At 31.8% G+C, this 27,522-nt stretch overlaps 3 protein-coding genes across 5 annotated transcripts; all 3 read left to right on the top strand.

Annotated features, from left to right (window-relative positions):
- The first annotated feature begins 12,370 nt into the window (after positions 1-12,370).
- LOC107429753 (disease resistance-like protein DSC1) lies at positions 12,371-23,542 on the top strand. Of its 3 annotated transcripts, XM_060817795.1 has the most exons (9): positions 12,371-13,217; positions 13,458-14,586; positions 14,761-15,075; positions 15,168-16,259; positions 16,381-17,144; positions 17,318-17,386; positions 17,915-18,049; positions 19,834-20,165; positions 22,524-23,542. In XM_060817795.1, exons 1-5 carry the CDS (start codon positions 12,691-12,693, stop codon positions 17,020-17,022), a joined length of 3,705 nt encoding a protein of 1,234 aa, XP_060673778.1. In that variant the 5' UTR covers positions 12,371-12,690; the 3' UTR covers positions 17,023-17,144; positions 17,318-17,386; positions 17,915-18,049; positions 19,834-20,165; positions 22,524-23,542. The 3 variants fall into 3 exon arrangements, with proteins under 3 accessions (XP_060673778.1, XP_060673777.1, XP_060673779.1); XM_060817794.1 differs by lacking the exon at positions 22,524-23,542 and having other exon boundaries at positions 17,915-20,290; XM_060817796.1 differs by lacking the exons at positions 12,371-13,217; positions 19,834-20,165; positions 22,524-23,542 and having other exon boundaries at positions 13,519-13,654; positions 13,737-14,586; positions 17,915-18,325.
- LOC112493428 (TMV resistance protein N-like) lies at positions 19,813-20,604 on the top strand. Its single transcript, XM_025079292.1, has 2 exons — positions 19,813-20,165; positions 20,580-20,604. The coding sequence occupies exons 1-2, from the start codon at positions 19,813-19,815 to the stop codon at positions 20,602-20,604; spliced, it is 378 nt and encodes a 125-aa protein (XP_024935060.1).
- On the top strand, positions 22,884-25,748 carry LOC132804076 (disease resistance-like protein DSC1). Its single transcript, XM_060817983.1, has 4 exons — positions 22,884-23,543; positions 23,793-24,125; positions 24,215-25,183; positions 25,266-25,748. The coding sequence occupies exons 1-4, from the start codon at positions 22,884-22,886 to the stop codon at positions 25,746-25,748; spliced, it is 2,445 nt and encodes an 814-aa protein (XP_060673966.1).
- The last annotated feature ends 1,774 nt before the right edge of the window (positions 25,749-27,522 follow it).

Raw genomic sequence — 27,522 nt, 5'->3', positions numbered from 1 at the left:
AAAGTGAGCGGCGTTAATTAATTTTGTTAAATAAGATAATATTGTTCTTTCAGTCAAACGAGAATACTTTTATTAAAAAATAAACATTACCCATGGCATTTCATAGTCACTTTGAACTACTGTAGTTAAAAGCCTTTTTTTTTTTTTTTTTACAATAACAAATAGCTTTTAGTCATAGCAATTAATTGTTGCTAAGATTGTGGTTAAAATTATGATTAGGAACTTTTAATTATGAGATTAATTATTGGCCACACCCTAATAAGCCTTTATTATGGATTAAAATATTTAGCCGTAAATTTTAGAGTTTTAATCATTATTTTCATTATGAGCTAATACTTTTTTATTTTTTTATTTTTTAGGCTTCAAAACTTTTTTTCTTGTTTTTTTGAATTTGAGGCTTCCAATTTTAGGAAAGTAAATTAAAGAAGACACGATGAGGGATTTCTGCTACGGTGGGCTCCGCTCGTCAGTTTAGTAGGATCACAACCACGTGACAGAGTCAACATTTTTGCAATAAATATAACATGCAATGTGGTTTGTCTACTAAAGCTTTTGATTTTTCTTTTTTTTTTAAAAAAAAGCTTTTGATTTCCAACTTATTTTAACCAAGGAGAAGAATGTTTAGTAAATATTTATCTATGATCTAGTTTAGAGTACTGCAATTATATTTTGGGGGTAAGAGCATCGTTTTAAATTGCAAAAACAGGCATTTAGCAAAAAAAAATAAAAAATAAAATTGCAAAAACAGGGGTTGAGGTGCAGATTTTTTAGGTATCTACAAATTTATATTATATTTTTAAAATTATTAAGAAATATATATTATTAATAAATTATAAATATTTAAGTTTACATACAATATAACATAGATGTCTAATTTATAACAAATATGCTAAGAGTATCAAAATATTTATAAAATTTATATACCAAATGGTATGATAAAATCTAATTGGTTTTTTTAATTCAATTATTTATTTAAGAATTCACTTATCCATATTTAAGTTTTATGAATATACCAATTAATAAAATATAAGTATGTAGAATTTGATAAATAAATCTAGTGAATATTTTAGTGTTTATAATATTCTTGGATTTATAAATTATAATCTAAAGTTTGATATGAGTATAAAATAGGTTTTATTAGGAAAAAAAATAAATAGATTCAACTATATTTATACATGTGAGTTGTATGTCTCCCCGTATGAGGTGCAAAAAGGCATGTTTTTGTGCTCGAGTTGTACACTCTCCTAGGGTTTTTGCCTGACATGTGCAATAACCTAATTTTTGAGCATATATGTATATAGGCATTTCTGGTGTGCCTCACTTTAAAATAACCCTAAATGCCGTTCTAGGATTGCCTTTTAGTTAAAATAGGGAGTGGCAGATTTCTAAAATAAACATCTTTAAGTCTTAATCAACAATTTGACTTAATTGAAATAAATAAATAAATAAAAATTGCTTCTAGCTTTTTAAAAGTTATATCAAATAGGATCTCAATTGAAATAATTAAAAATTAAGGTACCATCTTAAAGTTGGAGGCAAACTAAAGGATGTTATCCTAGATATGAGTTTCTACTGCTAAATACATAAATACCAAATACACATACATAAGAAGAAAATGATTGAAAAACCTGTTAGTTGAGACAAAAATTTGATTCTTTAGCCTTAAGATAACTTTTGTCCTGTACTAGTGCTTAACGGATTGATAGATGACGAATGTCTCCCACGATATAACACCTACTTTCTAAGAATAATAGCACTCCCAATTTCCAGAAACAATGAACAACTTTGTGTTTCACTCTTGCTCTGTTCTATGAATGAATAATGCCAAAAACAAAAAATAATGAATATTTCTTTTCTGTTCTTGTCTTTTAGTCATAGAAAGATAATCGTTATTATAGGAAATATTATATCTATATGAAGAAACTCAATATGTTAGAATATACAAAGCATTAAAAGTTGTTTCATTTCCAATAACATGCACATTTCCACTCTGGAGATGTGTTCTTTCTCTAGAACACTGTTTCATATTATTTTATTTATTATTTATTTATTTTAAAATAAAATTCTAGTATTTTAAGTATTATGGCAACCAAATAAATAAATAATATTTATAATTTCTATTCATAAATTCCTACAATCCCCACATGAATAAAAATTAATACAAGATGACTATGCAGGCACTAGAGAGAGTTTAATGAAAAGAAACTGCATCAGGACAGATAGCTTTTGGCCTTAAATCTTCCGTAGCGAACAGTTATCGAGTATGCTAGTCGATCAATATGCATAATGCTTTGAATTGTTGACTTTTGATGTAAACTGAGACAATAACTAATACACAATTCCTTTTCTGCACAAAATTTGTTCTCATTGTTGTGTTCATTTTGGCCTTAAGCAATCCGGTTTTCATAAGTGCTTTAGAGAATTATGCCTTTTATAATTCTTATAAAAGTGGTCCCACTTCTACACTTATATAGGTGACTGTCTGTAAGAAATATCCTGTCATATTTCACTTGGATTTCCAAGATGCAGACATCATTAAAAGCATAGCTTATCCAAATAACACATTACAGGCAATACTGTTTCACCTTAGAAATGGAAATAAGTATTTTTTTTTTCTTTTAATACTACACAGTATCTCTTGTGAATCATACATACTTATGATGTCCCATTGAACCTAGTCCTTGGGATCTCCATTCAGCTAGGTTGGGTTTCCGTTTATGATGATTCATTAGATTTAAGCTTTAATCTCGTTCCCCTTGATGACTTATAAACTTGCTCTCTAGACAAACCTCTAGTAAGTGGATCCGTTAGGTTGTCTTTTGATTTTACATATTCAATATTTATAATTCCATTAAAGAGAAGTTGTCGAACAGTATTATGTTTTAGACGTGTATGTCGAGATTTACCATTATACATATTATTTTGTGCCCTACCAATTGCTAATTGACTATCACAATAAATACATATAGTAGGCACAGGCTTTGACCAATTTGGAATATCTTCTGAAAAATTTCTAAGCTATTCGGCTTCTTCTCAAGCTTTATCTAAAGCTATAAATTCAGATTTTATAGTTGATCTCGCAATACAAGTCTGTTTTAAAGACTTCAATGACACAGCAGCACCTCCAAGTGTAAACACATATCCATTTGTAGATTTTGAGTCTTTTGTGTTTGATATCCAGTTAGCATCACAATATCCTTCTAACACAGTGGGATATTTTATCTAGTGTAACCCGTATGTCATTGTATATCTTAAGTATTTTAAAATTCTAATTAACGCTTTCCAATGATTTTATTTGGGTTACTAGTAAATCTACTAAACTTATTAACAGCATAACCTATATCTGGTTGTGTACAATTTGAGATATACATTAGGCTTCCTATAATTCTGGAGTATTTCAATTGATATACATCTTGACCATGATTTTTAGCTAGGTGTAAAGTTATATCAACAGGAGTGTTTGTTGGACCTCCATCATACTAATCGAATTTCTCAAGTACATTTTTAATGTAATGAGATTGTGACAAAACTATTCCATCTGATGTCTTAGTAATTTTAATACCTAAAATCAAATCAGCTTCACCTAGATCTTTCATATCAAAATTATTAGTTAACATCTTTTTATTAGCTTTAATAATTTCCATACTGCTACCCATTAATAGCATGTCATCTACGTATAAGCAAATCATGACATACATTTTTCGAGTGCTTTTGTAATATACACATTTATCACACTCATTAATTTTGAAGCCATTTATCATCATTACATTATCAAATTTCTCATGCCATTGTTTTGGTGCTTATTTTAATCCATACAATGACTTAACCAGTTTGCACACTTTCTTTTCTTGTCTTGGGACTATAAACCCCTCTAGTTGTTCCATATAGATCTTTTCTTCTAGATCTCCATTTAAAAATGTAGTTTTTACATCAATTTGATGTATTTCAATATTATTCAAAGCTGCAATTGCAATCAAAATTCGAATTGATATAATTCTAGTTACTGGTGAATAAGTATCAAAATAATCCAAGCATTCCTTTTGCTTGTAACATTTAGCCATTAATCTAGCTTTGTATTTATCAATGGTACCATCTGGTTTTAATTTCCTTTTGAAAATCCATTTATAACCTAACGGTTTAGTACCAGGTGGAAGATCTGCTAACTCCCATGTATGATTTTGCATTATAAAATCAATTTCATTATCAATTGCTTCCTTCCAAAATGGAGCTTCAGGAGTTCACATTGCTTCTTTGAAGATTTGAGGTTCGTTTTCTAACAAATAAATCATAAAATCAGGATCAAATGACTTAAATGTTTTAGTTCTCTTACTACGTCTTGGTTCATCCTCTTTTCCTTCATTTGTGTCTCTTTGAGTTTGATTACTAGTAATCATATCCTCATGAGACCTTTTTAGTGAACTATCTATTTTTTCTATTTTGTAAGGAAAAATATCTTCAAAGAAAGATGCAGTTCTCGATTCTATAATGGTTTAACATATATGTCAGGAATATCATATTTATACACCAAAAATCTATATGCACTACTATTTTGTGCATATCCAATGAAAATACAGTCAATAGTTTTAGGTCCTATTTTAACCGTTTTAGGAAAATGTACTGCAACTTTTGTCAGGACCCGTCCAAGATTCCTCCCCGGAACTCTAGACAAACCCTGATCCCAGGGAAATACCACCGAACCTTCCCACGGAAAATTCGGCAGCACCTCCCCTAACGGTAGGACTTGCCACAAATTTCCTGCACTGAAAACGCACTTCTAAAAACATCCCCTTATTCCTCCCACGATACTACAATTTGATTCCACAAATTTACAGCACTCTAAAGAACAGTAAGTCAGTGCACAAATAATAACTACACATCCAATACAGTATACAGAACATTATACAATAAATGTGGAATTAATACCATGACAGATAATAAGTAATACAAGATAGAGAGGAAAAAGGAAACAAATACTTCTTTAACTTTTGGCAACAAACTGAGACATTGGGCTCGCCCCGGACAATCAACTTCTCCAACCTGGACCTAGGGGAACGGAATTTAAAAACGTGAGATGCTAATCATCTCAGTGAGTGACCCTATCTACTGTACACCTTTAATATCAATAATATACCAAATAAAGGGATTTAATTAATCAATACCGAAAGATTAAATAAATAAATAAATAAACAATTGAGGTAACAATTTCTCTCAAAACCCTCGCTATTCACTCCGTTGGAAATGTTCCCCTTTTAAAACATTTTCACAAAACCTGATATTCGTACCTCCCGAAAACCCAGGAATCAAATAATTTAATAAACAATAAATAAATAAATACCCCAAATATAAATAAAATGTAATAAATTATAATAAATAACTTTTGAACACTTTTGGGGTTTGGAACTTTATCTGAAAATTTACATTTGATGCACCACACCATATACCAGTGATGCCCTCCAATACCCAGCGTCCCGAGCACCGACTGGCGGGGAGATTAAAGAGAGAAACTTGCAAACGGCACTTCAGCGTCCCGACAGTACCGCTGCTGAAACCGTCATCCCGGCCAAGGAAGGGGCGGCTGTGGCTAATATCAAACTTGCCTGCCCACGGTCCAATGGCAACCACGGGAGACATAATACTTGCGCGCTAAACCACGTGTACATACACCAAAACACCAATACTGTATGAGTGCGTCTAAAATAATTATTAAATCAACCGTACCGTTCTTTCCAAAAATTACCGTGGGAAATATACCAATTTTCACATTTACCATCCCACATATTTTCATTTAATAAACACGGTACGAAAACATCGATAACAGTAAAACAATCATTTTTCTCGCAACACGCGGTTCAACGAATAATATACCATGGGCATAATTATGAAAATTAAACCACCAATTTAAACAAATAATTTTCTTAAAATATTCAAACCAATTATGCCCAAGAATAATATAAAATCCAGACACAATTAATTACTGAAAATACTTGCTCATGTGTAATCAATACCATTTAATCATAATAAAATAATAATCGGGAATTTCTTAATGACCCTAAATTTCCGTTTAGCACCAATGGATAAATATATATAAAATAATATTTTTCCCGATTATATTTAAAATACGCCACATGAGCACAAATTACAGATATCGATTCAACACCACATAAATATAACTAATTGCCCAAAATAGTTTTCAAGGTGGGTCACTCACCTGGAGCATGCAATTAAACCATGATCCACCATGGGATCAATTCCACGACTCATCGGTGCTCCTAGAACACAATTCACACACAGTCAAATAAATTAATATTTTATTCGGGGTAAATAATACCCGGTACCCGGCGGGTCAAACACAAACGTTAACCAAAATGGTCGAATAATATACCGAATCGAAGCTCGTGGAACGAGGATCGCATTACCGGTCTCCATCGACCCCAATTCCAATGGAGGTGGCTGGAATTTGGCCAAAAGCTTCGGCCGGGATTCAATTCCTCGTATCTCGTAAACCGCTTTGAATTTTGGAAATTGGAGGCCATATTTAGACTCAGAGGACCCAAAATAGGGGGAGAAGGATGGCAATTTGGACTGGGCTGGCCGGAATACGGAGGAATCGCCGGAAAAAAATCAACCCGCCGCCGCGACTTCACCGGCCTGATCTGGGCGCGTCGCCGGCTAGCCGACAGCTAAATTTGGGTGGTGAGCTCGCCGGCGTGTGGGCTTGGACTGTGGCCGGCGCGTGTGGGCAATGGGTGGCCGGAAAAGATAAACACGGGAGAGAGAGAGAGAGACGGCGAGTGGGAAGAAAAATTAAGGAAGAAGGAAGAAGGAGAAGAAGAAGAAGGAGAAGAAGAAGGGCCCGTGCCCTTTTTCCCCACGTGGGGGAAAAGAAAAAAAGAAATAAATTAAAATTAATTAAATAATATTAATAGTAATATTGTTATTTAAAATAATAATAAAATAATATGATATTAAACATGGTTGACATGTGGCATCTCAACATGGTGACACATGGTCACATTTATTAAGTCACACGTGGCACATCGTTAGTTACACTTTTAAAATAATATTAAAATAATATAGTATTTGAAAAACTCTATAGGTCTATAACTTTCAAACCACATGTCCAAATCAGACGTGCCGCTAGTCTATGAACTCATACCGACTAGTACTTCACAACCATGCATGAGTCAAAGCTCAACTTTGCATGAGTAAAAAGTCAACTCCGGCACCCCTTGGACAGTTTGGACCTCAACTTGTTTTGCTCATAACTTTCAAACCGTAGCTCCGTTTTCAACGTGCTACTAGTCTACGAACTTATGCCAACGTGTACTTCGTAACTGTACCTCAGTCAACGTAGAATTCCAACCGGAACAAAAAGTCAACTTTTGACCCCTTTGGTCAACGGTCAAAGTCAAAGTCAACGGTCAACGGTCAATCTCCGTCAAAGTTGAAAATTTTCCGTTGTACTTTGGGACGGGGTGTTACAACTTTAGCAAGACATCCCCACATTTCATGTACTTATATGTAGGTTTTCGACCTTTCCATAACTCATATGATGTTTTATCTAATTTCTTATGAGGTAGTTTATTTAGAATTGAATTAGAAGTCAATAAAGCTTCTCCCTACAAATTTTGTGGTAAACCAGACATAAACAATAAGGAATTCATCATTTCTTTTAAAGTACGATTTTTATGTTCAACTACGCCATTTTGTTGTGGTGAAAAAGGAGCGGTCATTTCGTGTATGATACCATGTTCTAAACAGAATTCCTCAAAAGGTGATTCATACTTACCTCCTCTATCACTCCTCAAAGTTTTTATTTTCTTGCTTAGTTGGTTTTCTACCTCATTTTTATAATGTTTAAACATTTCAATTTTCTTCATCTTTGCTTCGCAATAAATAAACATAAAAATATCTTGTACAATCATCTATAAAAGTAATAAAATACTTTTTTCCACCTCTAGTTTGTATATATTTTAAATCACATGTATCAGTATGGATTAATTCTAGATGTTCTATACTTCTTTGCACATTTTGAAATGGGTTTCTATCTAATTTAGCTTCTACACATGTTTCACATTTATGATTAGAGTCATTCTCAAATTTAGTAATAAGTCCATGTTCATTAATTTGCGTGGTGCATCATAATTTACATGTCCCAACCTACCATACTATAAATTAAATGACTCCACAATATAAGTCGAAGATTTAACTTTATTATTATCAATAGAAGTAACAGTAGTCATTACATTCATTTTAAATAAATCATTACTCAAATACCTCTTTCCCACATACATCCCATTTTTAATGAGTACAAATTTGTCAGCCACAAAAACTAACTTAAATCCATTTTTGATAAGCAAAGATCCAGAAATTAGATTCTTTCTTATTTTAGGTACATGAAGAACATTGTTAAGAGTAAGTTCCTTGTCGGATGTCATCTTTAGAACTATTTTTTCTTGGCCTTCAACCTTGGATGTTGAGGAATTTCCCATATAAAAATGTTCTCCTATGTCCACACCATAATAAGTAATAAACATGTTCCTATTGGAATATATGTGTCTAGTAGCACCTGTGTCTACCCACCACCCTTTGTTATTACAAACCAAATTTACTTCAGAGATCACAACAGCAAGGTTCATTTCTTCTACGTTAATTGACAATTTATCTTCCTCTGTCATGTGTGCTTGAAATTTGCTCTTCTTGTAGTTACTTTGTGCTTTCCGATGTCTACATTCATTTGCACGATGACCTTGCTTGTTGTACACAAAGCAGTTTCCTTTGAATTTCTTTGCATTCCCTTGGCTATTATTTTGCCTAGAATACTTTCTCTTTTTCCCATTTTTCTATCCATTCTCAATCACATTAGCTTTGGCTTCCAGGTAATGAGTTTTGATCTTCTTTTCAAAACTTCGATTGTCTTCTTCAATTCTAAGATGAACAATTAGATTTTCAATACTCATTTCCTTACGTTTATGCTTCAAATAGTTCTTGAAATCTTTCCAAGAAGGTGGCAAATTTTCTATAATGGTAGCAACTTGAAAAGATTCACTCAAAATCATCTTTTCAGCATGTATTTCATGAAGAATCAATTGTAGTTCTTCTACTTGGTTCATAACAGTTTTAGAATCCACCATTTTGAAATCTAAAAACCTTCCAACCACAAATTTTTTCATCCCAGCATCCTTAGTTTTATATTTCTTATCCAAGCATTCCCAAAGTTCTTTGGAAGTCTCAATTGGACTATACACATTATATAGTATGTTGTCCAAACCACTGAGGATACAGTTCTTGCATAGAAAATCTCCATGTTTCCATGCGTCCACGGCTGCTACAGTTGTCCTATCTGTTTCATTCTCATTAAGGATAGGAGTCTTCTCATTCGAAAATTTTGCCAAATTCAGAGTTGTGAGATAAAAAAGCATTTTTTGTTGTCATCTTTTAAAATCTGCACCATTGAACTTTTCGAGCTTCTCTCTATGATTCACATGAGCAGGAATCGAATTTTGGCCTGTATTTGCCATTTGTCTGTTAACGAAAGTTACAAACCAAGTAATTTTAAAAAGTATACTTCATGAATTTTGCACAAAATAAATAGCCAAAATATATTAAGCAAAAGTAAAGCTCCAATAATCAAAGTGTGTGTATATATAGAACAAATTATGGAACTTTGTATATATGTATATATATATATATATAAACTAATAGAATGAATATAACTATATAATAATTCTATTGCAACGTAAATGTATAAATGAATAGAAGAACTTTTAACAAATTAAACCCAAAGTCAACAAATCCTAAACATAATGAATTGAAAGTCATAACAATTGAAAATAAAGGCAATTATACAACACCAAGGGACATATCTCTAACGTCAATATGTATTAACCAATAATAAAGCATATAGAGAATAGAATTGAATGTAAATAAATTTTCCAGATCTACGAATATATATATATATATATCTAAATTAATCAAAGAAAGTTAATTAGCACATAAAACTGAAACTAACAAGAAAACATTGAAGACTTTAAATTCACGGCACTAACTGATGTCAAGCAATGATGATATATATATATATATATATATGCATATAATTGTTTATGAAAGTGAATTATATTGCCAATTGATTAATAAACTCTATATGTATTTATGATAAAAGGATCGGAGAAGAAAAAACAGAGACTAGATATTTAAGTATGTATATATGTGCCAATTAAGAGAAAACAGTTTTTTTTTTTTTTTAAAGAGAAAGAGTAAAATATTTCAATTGGCAATTAAAGAAAGAAATTCTATGTAACCAATTGCCAATTAATTTGAAACTTTAAAGCATAAAACCTGGAAAAATTAACCTATTTGAAACTATATATATATAAACATATGAATTGACCACTCGGCCACTTGTCTGAACTAACTATTACCAAACAATATTAATATATTTTATATAAATATAAAACCGAAATCAACTCAAGTAAAGAAGATATATATATATATATATATATATATAACCAATTGCCAATTAATTAATTAACACTATATATATATTTTAATAAATGAATCGGACGAAACAGAAAGAAGATATTGAAAAATGTTTATATATGTGTCAATTAAAAGGAAACAAAGAGTGACACGTTTCAATTAACAATTAGATAGAAAATAGAGTACACAACTCGTTTCAAATGGCAGAGTAAAGAAAACAGCGAAAACAGAGCACACTTTATTAATCAATTTGTAAAGGCCAACAGTATGAAATAATTGAATAAATTGTATGACTAGATTATGAATAAACTAATAAAGAAAGAAGACTGTATGAACAAATTAAACAATTTAAAAACAACAGTACATGTAGATCTATATATATATATATATATATATAAACACTGATGCTTTGAAAGTTTAAGAAAGCAATTGCCGAACTTATCAAGCAATATAAATTAATCAATTTAAAGATGAATACTATATGTAAATCTGTACATATAATATATATTTATATAAACACTGATGCCTTGCAAAGTAAAGAATGCAATAGCCGAACTTATCAATATAAATTAATTAATATATGCGAAAAGGTGCTTGTGTATGCAAAAACAGACCACGAGAAGCAATAAAGTTTTCCGACGGGATGAACGTATAGAGCAAAGAAAAATTTACAGTAGAAACACCGATTATTGTCTTAAGATTGTTATCCTATATATGGATTTTTACTGCTAAATATATAAACACCAAATACACATACATAAGATGAAGATAATAGAAAAATTTATTAGTCGAGGCAAGAATTTGATTCTTTGGCCTTATAACAATTTTCATCCCGCACTATTCTCAATGGATTGATAAATGGCAAATGTATACAATAATTACTTTTTGAGAATAGTAACGTTCCAAATTTTCAGAAACAATAAACAATTTTATGTTTCACTATCTCTCTTTTTATGAATGAATGATACAAAAAACAAAAAATAATGAATGTTTCTTTTTTGTTCTTGTCATTTAGTCGTAGAAAGATAATCGTTATTATAGAAAATATTACATCTATATGAAAAAAATCCAATGTTTCAAACTATACCAAATGTTAAAAGTTAATTCGTTTCCAATAACATATACATTTCTATTCTGAAAATTTATTTTTTTACTAGAATACTGTTTTTTATTATTTTATTTATTTTAAAATAAAATTCTAGTATTTTAAGTATTATGACAACCAAATAAATAAATAATATTTATAATTTCTATTCACAAATTCCTACAAAAGATAGTTAACCCTTAAATAAAACCTAAATGAAAAATAATAACTATTTTGTAAGATGAGTAAGATTCTAGAAATGGGGACATAGGCACTTTAACATTAAATTGTTCTTTCTAAAGGCCAAAAAAAAAAGTATTTTATTCTGAAAAAAATAAAAAACTTTAATCATGAAAAAAATCTTTCTTGTCAAAAGGAAAAAAAAAATCGTAAATTAAATATTTCTTTCTTTTATTTTTATTTTTTAAAAATCGAAGATGATTAGGTAAGTTGAAATGAAAAGACAAGTAGGTGGCCAATTTTAAAAGTCAAAGACAGTTTTTAACGCATAGCAATAAACTACTTGGAGTGGTACCGATAAACCATCCTTACAAGTTTTCTTTTTTTCTTTTTTCTTTTTTTTTTTTTGTTTTTTTTGTTTTTTCCTGTTTTCAATATATATGTATATATATATATATATATACACAAGTGTTTCTCCCATAGAAGTTGAGCCGGCCATGAAGATTTGTCAAATAAGAAATAGTCAAATTTTGGGAGCTGTCCTCCAATGAAAATAGTCAATATGCATTATACTTTATATAATGCCCATTTCCTAAGGCTTCCACTTACGGGAAAAACATACTAAGACATGAGGAGAGATTCTTGCTTCAGCTGCCACCATTTTCAAATCATTATAATTACAATTGCGTTATGTTTACTGAGTCTAAGTGAACAGCATCTAAGGTATTTTACTATTTTATGAAACTGTTCCTTCACCTCAGCACATCATGCCTATAGCAATGTCAAAGATCCGTTGATCTCTCGCCATGTGTTTACATCTAAGGTATTTCAAATTCAGAATTTTCATTAAAAATAAATAAAAAAAGTCACCACAAATATGAAAGGAAAAGGCATTTAGGTGAACTATTGGGCTTCTTCTTCTCCATTTTCAATTTTCACGGGCTCCTATGGCTTCTTCTTCTTCTTCTTCTTCTTCTCAATTTTCATCAATCTCTTCTGAAAAAAAGCATGAGATTCAAGAAAAATATGATGTGTTTCTCAGTTTCCGAGGTGAGGACACACGCAATACATTTGCTAGCTATCTCTATGCAGCTTTATCAGCAAACCAAATCTCCACTTTCATGGATGATCATGAACTTGAGAGAGGTGATGAAATCTCACCCACACTTCGCAAAGCGATCGAGGAATCCAATATCTGGGTTATCATTCTCTCCGAAAATTATGCTTCGTCTACATGGTGTTTGGATGAGCTGGTTCATATTCTTGAATGCAAGAAAAAAAACAAGCAGAGTGTTGTTATGCCCATCTTTTACGGTGTAGAGCCATCCACTGTAAGAAAACAAAAGGGGAGCTATGGAGCTGCATTTGCTCAACTCGAAGATCGGTTCAGGGACAATATGGAGAAGGTGCATCAATGGAAGGCTGTTTTAACACAAGTAGCCGATCTATGCGGGCTGGATTCCAAGGAATTCAGGTAACTTTCTCTACATCCGAATGAAATTATGAAAGCTGATTAGTTGACATGAATCTTCAAAAAGATATATATAATCACATATATATTCAAAACAGAACAAAAATACTCTGTTCTTCAAAAATCCTATACGAGATTTTTCTCTGTTTTTTTGTTTTAAATAATTATATATATATATATATGTATCAATTAGATATTGATCCTATTTTTCTAACAACAATATTAATTTCTTAATTTATGTAGGCCTGAGAATAAATTAATTCAACAAATTGTTGAAGATGTTTCAAAGAAATTGCCTAAATATCTTTCATCAACTACGACTACGCATATTAATGGACACCTCATTGGAATTGAAAAAAAGATCAAGGAAATTGAATCAAAATTATGTATTGGCTCAAAAGATGTTCGTATTATAGGCATATGGGGCATGGGAGGTATTGGTAAGACCACCCTTGCTAGTGTTTTATTTCAAAGATTATCATATTCGAAGTTTGAAGGTCATTACTTTCTTTGGAATGTTAGGGAAGAATATGCAAGATATGGACCGGATTATTTGAGAAAGAAACTTCTGTTGGGGTTATTAAATCATGAAGCTATTTTAAGGATGGATTCACCATTTGTAGCATCACCTTTTATTCATAACAAATTACGCCGTAAAAAGGTCCTCATGGTTTTAGATGATGTTGGTACTTCAGTCCAATTAGAAGCATTAGTTGAAGGGTATGATCAGCTTGCCCCTGGAAGTAGAATCATTATTACAACTAGAAATGTGCAAGTGCTTAAGAAAGTAACTGGAAATATTTACAAGGTTGAAGGATTAAATCATAGCGATTCCCTTGAGCTTTTCCATTTGAATACTTTTGGAAAAAAAACTTTTGCAAGAGATCGTTATGAAATGCTATCAATAAGAGTGGCCAGTTATGCAAATGGAAATCCATTAGCTCTTAAGGTTTTGGGTTGTTTCCTTCACTCCAAAAGCAAAGAAGAATGGGAAGCTGCAATAAACAAACTACAAAAAGTTCCTAACCCTCAAATTCAGGATGTGCTGAGAATAAGTTACGAGGGACTAGATGATAAAGAGACTCAGAATCTATTTCTTGACCTCGCATGTTTGTTCAGTCGGCATTTTACAAGAGATCATGTAGAAAGCATATTAGATTTCGATGATTCATTTGTGAAAACAGGAATAAGAATTCTCATTCATAAGTCTTTGATTGAAAGTAGTGACAGTCCCTTAGACAATGAGCTAAGGATGCATGATTTGTTACGACAAATGGGTCAGGCAATTGTGCGTAACGAACATAAAGAACCTGGTAATTGTAGTAGGTTGTGGGATGCCAAGGATATCTGCCAAATACTGGAACGAAGTACGGTAAGTGCAAAACAAATTCATCATTGATGTCTTCTAACAAAAAGAGAGTACCAATACGATCATTTCCAACTGACAATTAATATTAGGTGTTCATACAGAGTTAATAAATTTTCCTTTATATATTTATGTGTATATTGTATCCTTATCAATATCAATGTTCATTTTGACTGTCAGGGGACTGCAGCAGTTGAAGGAATATCACTTAACTTGTCTCAAATTAATAGAGATGTAAAAGTGTGTCCTGCAGCCCTCTCAAAGATGTACAATCTACGAATTCTCAAAATTTATTGTGACAATATTGGTGACAATAACTTCAAACTATTAATTCCTCAGAGCCTTGATTCTTATGATCTTTCTAATCAGCTAAGATATTTTCAGTGGGATTTGTACACTTTGAAATCATTGCCATCAAAACTTTCTCCTGAGAATCTTGTTGAATTGGTATTACGAGGCAGTCATGTTAAGAAACTTTGGAATAATAAAATTCAGGTATGTTTGATTTAGTTATATTGTATTAGCTAATGTCAAGTACATGCATATGCTAAATATTGTAACTCCTTTTCTCCATCTTTTTTTGACAGTCTCTTCCGATACTAAGGAGGATCGATCTTAGTTATTCCAGGTTTCTTACTGAGCTACCAGATCTGTCTCAAGCTCCAAATCTTGAAAGCATAAATCTCGAAGGTTGTACAAATTTGGTTCAAGTTCTTTCACCTCTTCAGAATCTTCAGAAGCTTACTTATCTGAATTTGAGTGGCTGCTCCAACCTTAGAGATTTTAAAGAGATATCAAGGAGTACAGGGTACATGGATCTTGTAAAGAGTGGAGACATTAAGAACCTTCTAAGCAACATTTGTCAGCTGAAGTTCACATCTCTCAAAGGTTTTATGCAAAGTTTTACAAACAATTTAACTCTCTACTCATCTCAAGCCCACGTTTCTCATAAATTTCCGAAAAATTTAACTAATTTACATTTGCGTGGGACAAGTATAGAAGAAGTACCCTCGTCAATTTGGTGTCTCTCGGGTCTTGCTCAATTAGATTTGGGTGATTGCCAAAGACTTAAAAGTCTTCCAACCAGCATCTGTGAGTTGAAATCTCTTGAATCGATAGATTTATCTGGTTGTTTAGGACTAGAAAAATTTCCGGAAATTTTAGAGCCTATGGAGAACTTGAAAAAACTTTTCATTAGCAGAGCAGGGCTGCTTAAAGGGTTACCAGAGACCATTGAAAATCTAATTTCTCTCACAACATTATCTATACAATTGTGTGAGGGCATTGAGAATCTCCCAAACAATCTGTGTAATTTAAGGAAACTTCGGTTGATGAACTTCGATGGTTGTTCAAACCTGGAAAAACTGCCTCCCTTTCCACCTGCTTTGGAAGGCTTGGATGTACAATATTGTAGGAGACTGAAATCATTACCAGAGCTTCCATCATCTTGTGTTAATCTGGATGCAAGCTACTGTACATCATTGGATAAAATATCAAATTGGAGGGCGCCATTCCTAGGCCTACACCACTCAGAAATGTCTACTTGGAAGAAATCATCACTAAGTAGTTGGTTTAGCTTTTATGGTTGTCAAAAATTGGATCATAATACACGCAACAACATAGCCATTGAATGTGCAGTAATTAGAGTTCTGTCTGCTGCAGATTTTAAAGAAGATGAGGTGTGTATATATATATATATATATGTTCATTTTTCTCTTTCTGTGCGCTAATTTTAAGAGCTCTGTGATAAAATGTTTATGATTTTCGTCAAATTAGATTAATTTCTTATTCATGATACAGGGCTACATATCTCTTAAGATGTGTTATCCAGGAGATGAAATTCCAAAGTGGTTCACCAATCAAACTCCAGGAACTTCAATGAATATTATGCTTCCTCCATACTGGAATAATGACAACTTCTTGGGTTTGGCTCTCTGCGTTGTTTTTGATCGCAAGAAATTTGAGCCTTTTTTATATGTTAACATCGAATGCAAACTCACTTTCAAAACCACCGATGATGAGCATTCTCATGAATTTGATGATGGTTTGAGACATAATCACGGCATCATTAGTCCAGATCACATGTTCATATGGTCAGTATCAAAATCATTTTTGCAAAATTCGAAATTGATTGGACTAAGTTGGCCCTGTACTTGTAGCACTGAGGCATCAATTCATTTCCAACGTACGTTCTTCGATCTTGAAGATTTTGGAGTTGACAACTGGGGAAGTGAACATTGTGAGATAAAGAAGTGTGGGATATGGTTGGTATACAAGGAAGATATAGAGAGATTTGATGCAGAAACTAAAAGTAAGAGAAAGAGAAGCTTTGATGAATATTGTGAAGCAAGTGGAAGCTGTGAAGTTGTTGACTCTCATCAGGATGATGACGATGATCAATCGCATCATATGATTAATTCAAAGAAATTCAAGTCGATGTGACTGCTCAAAGATGCAGAGCATTTGGATGTTAAGGAACCAAAAAAGAAAAGCAGAACAATTTGGCTCTACAACTAAGAGAAACATGCTTATCGTTACTTTCAAATAATTTAACAAGCCATAAGGTAATATTATGTAACAAGCATTGAAAACATGTTTATTTAAAAAAGTTGTTCTGCGAATTTTCCTAATATGTACTAAAAACATGTTTATTTAAAAAAGCCTTGTCTATGAAATTTTCCACGTTAATATTCATTAATTTTGCTGATCCTCGATTTGGCTTGACTTTTACTTTCAGGTTATGAAGAATTCATGTTTGAGTTATCTATGCAGACATGACTAACATCTAATTATCTTGAAATAAAAGGTAGGATACCTTGGAAAAGCACTCTCTCCCTAGATCTTTTCTGTTCAATGCATAGTAATAATTGGAATTTCTTGTTGGTGTACACGTACCAGTATACCAACAAGCAACATGCGGTTAAACACTTGGAATCCTTCGATTTTTGCTTAATATGGATTGTATTTTATTTTCATTTTTCGATAAGCAGACTGCAATATATCTAGTAAGCAAGCTTTATGGGTTCATTGTCATATTTTGATTATTTTTCAAAGTAAAAGTGCCAGTACTCTGCTCCATAGAACTGAAAGTGGTGCATTGCTTGCTATTGCTGAAGAAGTTTAGATGCATATGTCATGCATGGTGATATATAATCATATTCACTACTAGTTTGCTTTGTTTCCTTTTAGTAGTGCTGGGGTTGAACAGAATATTTTGTAGTTAATTTATATGATTCTGGCTTTTGTCTATAAAATACATGAACTGGGCAGTATTGATATGTTCTTGATGTTAATTTTGTTCATCCACAATTTGGCGTGTCTTTTTTACTTTCAGGCTATGAAGAATCCGTGTGTGAGCTATGCAGACAACATAATGCTTAGCTTCAAATGTGGTGTGGCATCTTTGGAAAAGCTCTCGTCCTTTTGTCTTTTTTCTGATCATCTCATGGGAATGCTCTGTTGTAGTGATGTAAGTATGAATTTCTTTAACCAGTGTGAACCTTTGTACATATATTCGCATAACAAATTAAATAATATACACATCACGTTACCTAGGAAATATGATTCTGAGTTGTTTATGATGAATTTTAAGGGTAAATACGCCTTTGCATCCAGTGGAACATTCTTAACTCTCTGAGTAATTATTATGTGTATTTGAAAGTCTGTCTAATTTGTTACTAATTGTACTCAATAAGCAGCACTGGAATTTTTTTACTGCAACCATATCTGTGACGCATGTTTCTAAGTTACTGACCTGATTTACTACAAGTTTTGCTTTGTTTCCTTTTAGTAGTACTGGCCTTCAACAAAGCTTTTTTGTACTTAAAGTGTATGGTACTATCATTGTCTGCCAAATACCTGAACTGCAAAATATTTGCTTTTCTATTTAAGCTGTGTATCTATCTGTAGTCAGCAATATGTATGAAACTCTCCAAGTGTTTTTTCTATATAAAGTCTGTTTGAGAGCAAGATTGATCAAATATAGAAAAATGACACTTTATTCCATGTTTTCTTTCCTGTTCCTTCCTTGTCCTACAAGTATCCAGTTCCCATGGGGAAAAAAAAAATGCCCAAGATACAACAGGGCCTTAATAAAAACCAACTTCATTAGTGCAAGAACTACAGAGTGGCCTCAGATCTTTCCAACCACCTAAAATTGAAAATACCATATAAGCACAAGCTAATTACATATTAATGGCCATTCGTAGATAAAACTTACTTAAAAGTATAATCAGTAGAAACAAATAATATTTTTTATTATTTTACAGAGAAATTGTACATGATTACTTGGGGAGAACTCTTTTCATCTCTCTCTTTTATTTATTTAGTTTTTTCCAAATCAAGACCATGAGGTAATTAACCAAACTTAATTCAATGTTAGGTATTGTTAATTGTTTCTTTTGTTAGCCAGCTTATATAGTTTAGTCCAATTTTTAGGAGTTGATGCGGTTGTGATCATAGAACTTTTTTTCCACAAACTTAGACCAAAGAAAGTACATGAAAATTTGGAGGAAACAACCGAGAAATTTCCTGGTTTACCAATATGAGTTTCAGTTTCTTACTAGTTATGTGGAAAAAAAAGAGTAACAAGAAAAAAATGAAGCTATAACCCTCAAACCACCCCAAATTGATAATCCAATGGTAGATAAAATAATAGCTAGTCAACTTCAAAAAAATTAATTGCATATTAATGAATATTTATATATAGTTAGTTGTCTCTTTTGCTATCCATCTTTCATATATAGTTTGGTCCATTTTCATAAAGAGTTTTTGAAATTTTTAGTTTAAGGATGACGTTAGTTAGGCAATAAACCAAAAACTCTGGTGTGCTGTGCAACTAATCTCACATTTGGAATCTTATGGTCAATCAACGAAAGTTAAAAATCTTATGAAAAATGATTAGATGAGAGAAAAATTAGTTCCGAGTTACCCTTTTTTTTTTTTTTTTTTTTGGCCTCTCTGTGCCAGCTTGTGGGGTCCTTAGTAGCTGGACAAGCACTTTTATATTCTTCACTAAGGGAGTTTTAATTTGTAAACATGGCTTCTTCTTCTTCTTCTCCTTCTTCACCTCCTCCTCCTCCTCCTCCTCTTTCTTTGCCAATCTCTCTTCAACAAAAGCATGAGATTCAAGAAAACTATGATGTGTTTCTCAGTTTCAGAGGTGAAGACACACGCCATAAATTTGTTAGCCATCTTTATGCTGTTTTATCTGCAAAGCATATCTCAACTTTCATGGATGATCATGAACTTCAGGTCGGTGATGAAATTCCACTCACACTTAGCCAAGCTATCCAGAATTCCAAAATCGGGGTCATCATTTTCTCGAAAAATTATGCTTCATCTACATGGTGTCTGAATGAACTGGTGGAAATTCTTGAATGCAAGAAAAGAAATAAGCTGAGTGTCATCATTCCAATCTTTTATGAGATAGATCCATCGGATGTACGACAACAGAAGAGGAGTTATGGAGTTGCATTTGCTGAACTTGAAGAACGTTTTAAACACAGAGTGGAGAAGGTGCTTCAATGGAGGGTTGCATTGACAGATGCGTCTAATATAACTGGATTGAATTCGACGAAATCCAGGTAAATGATTTATTATTAGCAGTAAGTAGTGCAAAATCGGTTCTGTCTGATAATAAGGCCCAATATATGTAAATATATATATATATATATATTGAAAATAAAATGAAAAATTTTTACTAAATCAATCGTAAATTTTCATTTACATGTCTTCAGTTTTATCATAATATCAATTGGATGTATTCTTTTGAAAAATTATAATTTACTTCCCTCCTATTTTTCAAAAATATTAAAATTGGCTCATTTATTAATTTTTATTAGTTAATTTTAATAATTAAATACTAAAATTGTATTTTTAAAAGATTATTCAATTATAAAATATTAATTTTTAATATTTTTTAATTTTAACTGTTAAAATTAATTAATAAAACTGACAAAAATGGGCAAATGAGTCATTTTTGATGTTTTAAAAAACAGAAAAGAGGTAGATGCAGATTTTTAAAAAAATATGGAGTCTTAATAATATTAGCTATAAATCAGCACCAGCAGGACACATACTAAATGAACAAAGTCAGAGAGCCATGGAGTCCTAAAACTAAACTTAAAGCATAATGGGCTAGCTCGTGAGCTACCCTCTTTTCCCTTCGTCGTATGGGAACAAGAAAATTATTGGCCCAAGAATTTAAAAGGCCCCATAATTTATTTCACATTTTGAGTAATCATATTTATAACCTGGACTTATATATATATATATATATATATAGACTTGGCCTACTAACTAGAACTACTAATAATATTTAGAATGTATTATAACTATTATTAAAAAAAATAACTTTTTTAAAGAAAAATTTCATTTAGATCCATTAGATTTTTTTTTGGTTATTATACTTAGATTCTATACTTTTAGAACATATTATTGATCTTCTTTCAATTTTTTATATTTGTCAAAACATACCTAACTCCTGTATGTATGTGTGCGTGCGTGCTTGTGGGTGTTTGGGTGCATGTGTGTGCATGCGTGCTTGAGTGTGTGAGGGGTTTTTTTTTTTTTTTTTTAATAAATTAAAATCAATATTTTCTAATTAATAACCTTGTAAAAATAATATTTTAGCTTTTAACTATTAAATTTAATGAGTAAAAAAATGATGGATTAAGTTAATTTTAATAGATATAAAAACTAAGTATTGGATGTTAGCAATAATTTTTAAAAAATATATGAAATCTAAATGTAATTAAGACCAAATAAAAAAGGTTTAAATGAAATTTGTTATTTTTTTAAATGTTTTAAAAGCTCCTAATATAGTTATGTTTTAAATTCCCCTTTTCTTATAAAAAAATGGCATGTGTCATCATCAATAGATTTTCAACATAATTATTTGTTTGGTATAGCTTACAAAAATAGAATTTTTATCAGTATAACTTTTCATAATAGATCTTTTTTTAAAAAAAAAATTTACTAAAAAATAAACAATCGTTTGGCAGTTAGTTAAAAAAGTATTATGAACATTTGATTGAGTGTTTATCAACATTATAAAATGTTTTGTACTCAATTGCGTAGAATATTATGTTTTTATTATACGTCAAATATTTTTTTGTATAAGTAATGTTAATTAATAACAATATTACTACACAAAAATTAATGTGGTAAAGTTTATCGTTTATAAAGTATATTATTTTAGGTTTATTATTTAGATTTTAGCTAACGTATTAATTCTTTAAATATATACAAAAATAAAAAATAATATTTGGGAACTAAAGGAAAATAGCGTGAGGAGCCAAAACATTTTTAGCAATTGAATTTTATGGAGGGCTTAATTATTGATAAATTGTGTATTTTTATTAAAATAGCAACGAAAAAAAGGTATGTAATAAAGTGTTTGTTTTGGTAATTATGGTAAGTGAGAAAGTTTTTGCAAAAAAATAAGAGTAGAGCTTTTTTAAAAGGCTTAAAACTTGGCTTTTCCATAATTGTCTAAAAAATCTTCTTTGTTGTCAACAAGTAATTGATAACTATAGCCAAACACCTATATTTTTTGCAAAAATTAATTTTGGCTCTTAAATAGAACTTTTTGATTAACAAAAAGCTATACCAAATATAAGCTAAATTCATAGCATTTTTGTGTTTAAGTTGCATTTACCAACAAAAATATGAAAGCATTATCATTAGGTATATTATGCCACATGATTGATTAAAAAAATTAATTTATAAATTCCAGATTGAAACAATAAGATAGTGAACAATAATGAAAAACAGTCAATAAATATTATTATTTTCATTTTTCACCGGCAACAACAGCAATAAATATAGGATGTAAAAATTGAATAAATCAAACAGCTTATTTATATTTAACTATTTTTCTTTTATATTGAGATTTGGTGAGTACTATTTTTCATACAATTGTATTTTCCTCATTTTTCTAGGGGTGAGAATGAGTTTGTTCAAAAAATCGTCAAAAATATTTTAAAACATTGCTACAATGTCAATCATCATATGAGCAATATTTCAAGGGATTCATTGGAATTACAGAAAAAATAAAGAAAATTGAATCGCTATTATCCATTGGCTCAAAAGATATTCGCTTTATTGGTATTTGGGGCATGGGAGGTATCGGGAAGACTACCCTTGCTAAAATTGTATTTCAAAAATTATCAAACTCTCAATCATTCGATCGTTGCTGTTTCCTTGAAGATGTTAGAAAAATACATAAAGGATCCGGTGGATTAGATCATCTGACAAAGGATGTTATATCTTGTTTATTGAATGAGAAAACTATTCGAAAGATGGATACCCCCGTTGAAGCTTTTTCTCCTACTATTTTTCAGAGACTTCGATGTGTAAAGGCACTTATTGTTTTGGATGATGTGGATAGCTCAACCCAATTAGAAGCTTTTGTTAATGGATGTTGTGTACTTGCTCCTGGAAGCAGAATCATTGTTACAACTAGAGATGAGCAAGTGCTTAAGACAGCAACCGATAGTATTCACAAGGTTGAGAGGTTAAATGACATTGAATCTCTTGAGCTCTTCCGATTATGTGCTTTTCGTGAAAACTCTTCAACAATTGATTATGAAATGGTGTTAGAGGCAACAAGATATGCTCATGGGAACCCACTAGCCCTAAAGGTCTTGGGCTCTTCCCTTTGCCGTAGACCTAAAGATGAATGGGAAAATGTATTGAAGAAGCTGAAAAATAATCAAAATTTGGAAATTAAAGAAGTGTTGAAAATCAGTTACGATGGGCTGGATAATGGAAGCAAGGATATGTTTCTGGACATTGCTTTCTTATTTAATTCATCTTTTACAAGAGACCATGCAAAAAGCATCTTAGGTGATGTTGTGGAAATGGAAATAACTCTTCTCATTGAGAAGTGTTTAATTGAAGATGATGAAGGTAACGAGCTACGGATGCATGATTTGCTGAGGCAAATGGGTCGAGAAATTGTACGTGATGAAGATAAAGAACCTGGTAAACGCAGTAGGTTGTGCGATGCCTATGGAAGTTTGTGATGAATTTGAAAATTGTACAGTAAGTATAAATGCATTATTCATTTCTTCTAAAAGTGATAGAATTCTTCTTACAAAACCATTTCAAACAAACAAAATTAGGTCCATATATATACCAACAAGTTCTGAATAAATTTAGCTTTATTGTATCCTATTTATAATATTGATGTTCATCTTAAATGCCAGGGAACCGCAGCAGTTGAAGTCATATCATTGGACATGTTTGAAATTGAAAAAAATGTGATAGTGCATCCTGGAGCCTTCTCAAACATGCGCAACCTACGACTTCTCAGAGTTTATTATGGTCATTATTATACTGATAGAAATGAGTGGATCCTCAAGTTCAAACTGTCCATTCCTCGAGCTCTTCACTCTTATCTTTCTACTAAGTTAAGGTTTTTACAATGGGACTCATACCCTTCGAAATCGTTGCCATCACAATTTAATCCTGAGAATCTTGTTGGACTTCTACTGCGTGGCAGCCATGTTGAAAAGCTTTGGAATACTCGTAAAGTTGTGGTATGCTTAATTTAGTTATATTGAATTACATGTTAAAGTGCATGCATATATGAAGTAATAATTAACCCCTTTTCTCCTTTGTTTGACAGTATCTTCCGGTGTTAAGAAGGATGGATCTTAGTTTTTCCAAGTTCCTTACTCAAGTACCAGATCTGACACAGGCTCCTAATCTGGAAAAGATAAATCTTGAAGGCTGTACAAGCTTGGTTCAGTTTCGTTCATCTCTTCAAAATATTGACGAGCTTACTTGTCTAAATTTGAATGGCTGCTCCAAACTTAGATATGGTGAAGGGATGTTACGGAGTACAGAGGAATTATCTGAAAGTTGGATCCTAAAGTTAATAAGCAATGTATTGCCCTACCCATCTCAGGCACACATTTCTCAAAAGTTTGCACCCAATTTAAGATGTTTAGTTTTACGTGAGACAGCTATAGAAACAGTGCCCCCATCAATTTGGTATCTGTCGGCTCTTGTTGAATTAGATTTGGGGTTTTGCAAAAGACTTAAAAGTCTTCCAACAAGCATTTGTCATTTGAAATCTCTTGAATCATTATATCTAAAAGGTTGTGAGAAACTGAAAAAGCTGCCAGAAATCTTGGAGCCTATGGTACGGTTAAAGCAACTTTATTTAAGTGAGAGTGGGATTAAAGAGTTGCCAGAGTCGACTGAAAATCTAGTATCCCTTAAAATTTTATGTATGAATGAATGCCAGTACCTTGAGTTTCTCCCCAACAGTCTAGGTAAATTAAAGAACCTTAGCCTGATGTCGCTCTACTACTGTTCAAAAATTCAAGAATTGCCTCCCATTTCACCATCTTTGAACACCTTGTGTGTGAGTTATTGTCATAGATTGAAATCTTTGCCAGAGATTCCATCTCAATTTTTAAGATCTTTACCAAAGATTCCAACTCGACTTTTAAGTGTTTGTGAACGTGGCTGTACATCATGGTCTGATTACTTTACATTTTACGGTTGTGAAAAACTGGATCAGAACACACGCAACATGCTTGCTGATCAGGCACTATTTCATATTTTGTCTCGTCTGAATGGATTCTCTGTATGTATATCTATTTCTCTTCCTTTGCTGAGATGGTTTTTAATTTTTGAGCAAGTTGATTAATTTCCCGCTCATGAAACAGGCCAGTGGTTGTCGTTCAGATTATTTTTGCTATCCAGGAGATGAAATTCTAGAGTGGTTCGACCATCAAACTTGTGGGAATTCAATCAGTAATATTGTATCTCCTTCAAATTGGAATGATCCCGAATTCTTGTCTTTAGCTTTCTGCATTGTTCTTCATCAGAATACAATTGTCTTGGGTACAGATTTTAAAGTCAAATGGAAATTCAATTCCCAAACCATCCCTTTTTGGAATTCGTTTCCAAATCTTTGGCCCAACAAAGTTAGGGATAGGGAGAGTTCAGATCACGTGTTCATGGCGCATGTAACAAAATCGGTTTTGCGACAGAAAATGGATGATCTAAAATGGCCAAATACTTGTTGCACTGACGTCTCTTTCCATGCCTATTTGGGTCCAAATGAGTCTCGCGAGATTAAGAAGTTTGGGGTTCGGTTTATATACAGACAAGACTTAGAGAGGTTATATGAAAAAAAGACAGAATAAGAGACGCTTCAATGAATGTTGTGAATCAAGTGGAAGTGAAGCTGTTGATTCTCTTGAGGAAGAAGACGATTATAAACGACATTTCAAGATATACAAAAATACGGGAGGGCTTATAAGGTAAATCGCATTTACACTTCTTTTTTTTTGGGGACAAATTAATTTGTAGGAGTAAATATACTCTGTTTAGAATTTTGTAGAATTTTGGTGGTATAAATATATAAACTAACAAGTTTAAAAATTGGAAGGTAATCTCCAAAACAGATGTTGTCTTTTGTTCAAAACGTTAAACACATAGGAAATTAAATTATTTGTCACGAAAAGTATTTGGAGGATTTTTCATGTAGATGTTATGTGGTTAATTATTTAGAGGGGTGTTATATATATATATATATATACACACACACACCACACATATATATATATATATGTGTGTGTGTTGTGGTTTAGTTTTGTTCAAGAAGTTTACTATCCCAATAATAAAAAGACATGTGACAACGGCTTTAGTTATTGAGCTAGATGTGAAAAGGGATTTCTCGTACGGTATACGGCGCACCTTTCTTAGTGAAAGAGGAAGGAGAGAAAACAAGAGAGAGAGAGAGAGTTTTCTGTATTTTTCCGGTGATTTCCATGAAAACTCATGGTCTGTGTGTGTGGGTTTGATCTGGGAAGAAGAAAACAGAGAGGGCATGTGTTCAGGGCCGGCTTTGGGCATGGGAATGGCGCATGCCTAGGCCTCCATTTTATTGGTACCAAAAAAAAAAAATCCATATATATATATATATATATATATATTTATACATGTATTTATTAAATAGAATACAATTATTAGTTTATTTTTCGAAACATAAGGATTTTGACTTAAAATGAATTTTAAATTATTTCTAATTGATTATTTATTTTTTTTTGGTGAATTATAATTGATCAGTTATTGTAATAATTATATTTAATTATTTTACCTTTGGAATATAATACCAATTAAATTCAATTAAACATTTTCTATTGTATAATAAATTATATTTTAATGATAAAAAAAAAGAGAAAAATATGTTAAATATTTCTCTTGTTTATGCATTTTTTCTATCTTGCTCATTTATTTTCATCTATTTTTATTTATTCATCTTTTATATTTGTTTAATTTTGCTATCTAACCTATATAATTTGCAATTTTTAATCCAACTGGTTCTAAAATAGAAGGTAATCTCTAAAAAATCTATTTTACTAAAAATAATGTTTAATTAAGGCCCCAAATATTGTTTTTTGCCTAGCGCCTCAAGAATTGTTGAGACGGCCCTGATTGTGTTTGTAATCTGAAATTATCTTGCAATGGCTTGTTTTCATAGTGCGTTGTTGGCACATTATCAGAACTGGATGTGAGTTCTCATCTTGAGAGCTGAACCAGTATAAAAATCTGTGTCTCTATTTTAGTTTAGGTTCTGGTATTTTGTTTGTTGAGTTAGATCTGCTGGTATATTAGTTTCTCATCTAGTTTTGCAGCATCTATACGTAAGAAACAAGGTAGATTACAGTATTTGCTGTCACAGTTTATATTGGTGAATTTTGTTTATCATCATTTGGCATGTTTTATTGGTTTCAGGCTTTGAAGAATATGTGTGTGAGCTGTGCAGACACCACGGCACGTAGCTTCAAATGAATGGTTCTGGCATTAGTCTATAAAATACATGAAGTGTGAAGTCTTGACATGTTCTTGATTTTAATTACAATATTGGCATGCTCACTTTAACTTTAAGCAGTGTATCTGTCCGAAGTCACTAAT

This window comes from Ziziphus jujuba, chromosome 6, assembly GCF_031755915.1.
Source record: "Ziziphus jujuba cultivar Dongzao chromosome 6, ASM3175591v1".
In the NCBI taxonomy this organism is placed as follows: domain Eukaryota; kingdom Viridiplantae; phylum Streptophyta; class Magnoliopsida; order Rosales; family Rhamnaceae; genus Ziziphus; species Ziziphus jujuba.
Note: the sequence above shows the minus strand (reverse complement) of the source record. Positions and strands in the feature narration are given on the sequence as shown.

Coding starts and splice junctions, on each gene's coding strand:
- LOC107429753 (XM_060817795.1), top strand. CDS start 12,691: ATGGCTTCTTCTTCTTCTTCTTCTTCTTCTCAATTTTCATCAATCTCT. Junction 13,218..13,457: donor CTGGATTCCAAGGAATTCAG/GTAACTTTCTCT, acceptor TAATTTATGTAG/GCCTGAGAATAAATTAATTC. Junction 15,076..15,167: donor TTTGGAATAATAAAATTCAG/GTATGTTTGATT, acceptor TTTTTTTGACAG/TCTCTTCCGATACTAAGGAG.
- LOC112493428 (XM_025079292.1), top strand. CDS start 19,813: ATGGATGATCATGAACTTCAGGTCGGTGATGAAATTCCACTCACACTT. Junction 20,166..20,579: donor TTGAATTCGACGAAATCCAG/GTAAATGATTTA, acceptor TTTAAAAAACAG/AAAAGAGGTAGATGCAGATT.
- LOC132804076 (XM_060817983.1), top strand. CDS start 22,884: ATGGATACCCCCGTTGAAGCTTTTTCTCCTACTATTTTTCAGAGACTT. Junction 23,544..23,792: donor GGCAAATGGGTCGAGAAATT/GTACGTGATGAA, acceptor CTTAAATGCCAG/GGAACCGCAGCAGTTGAAGT. Junction 25,184..25,265: donor CTCGTCTGAATGGATTCTCT/GTATGTATATCT, acceptor CTCATGAAACAG/GCCAGTGGTTGTCGTTCAGA.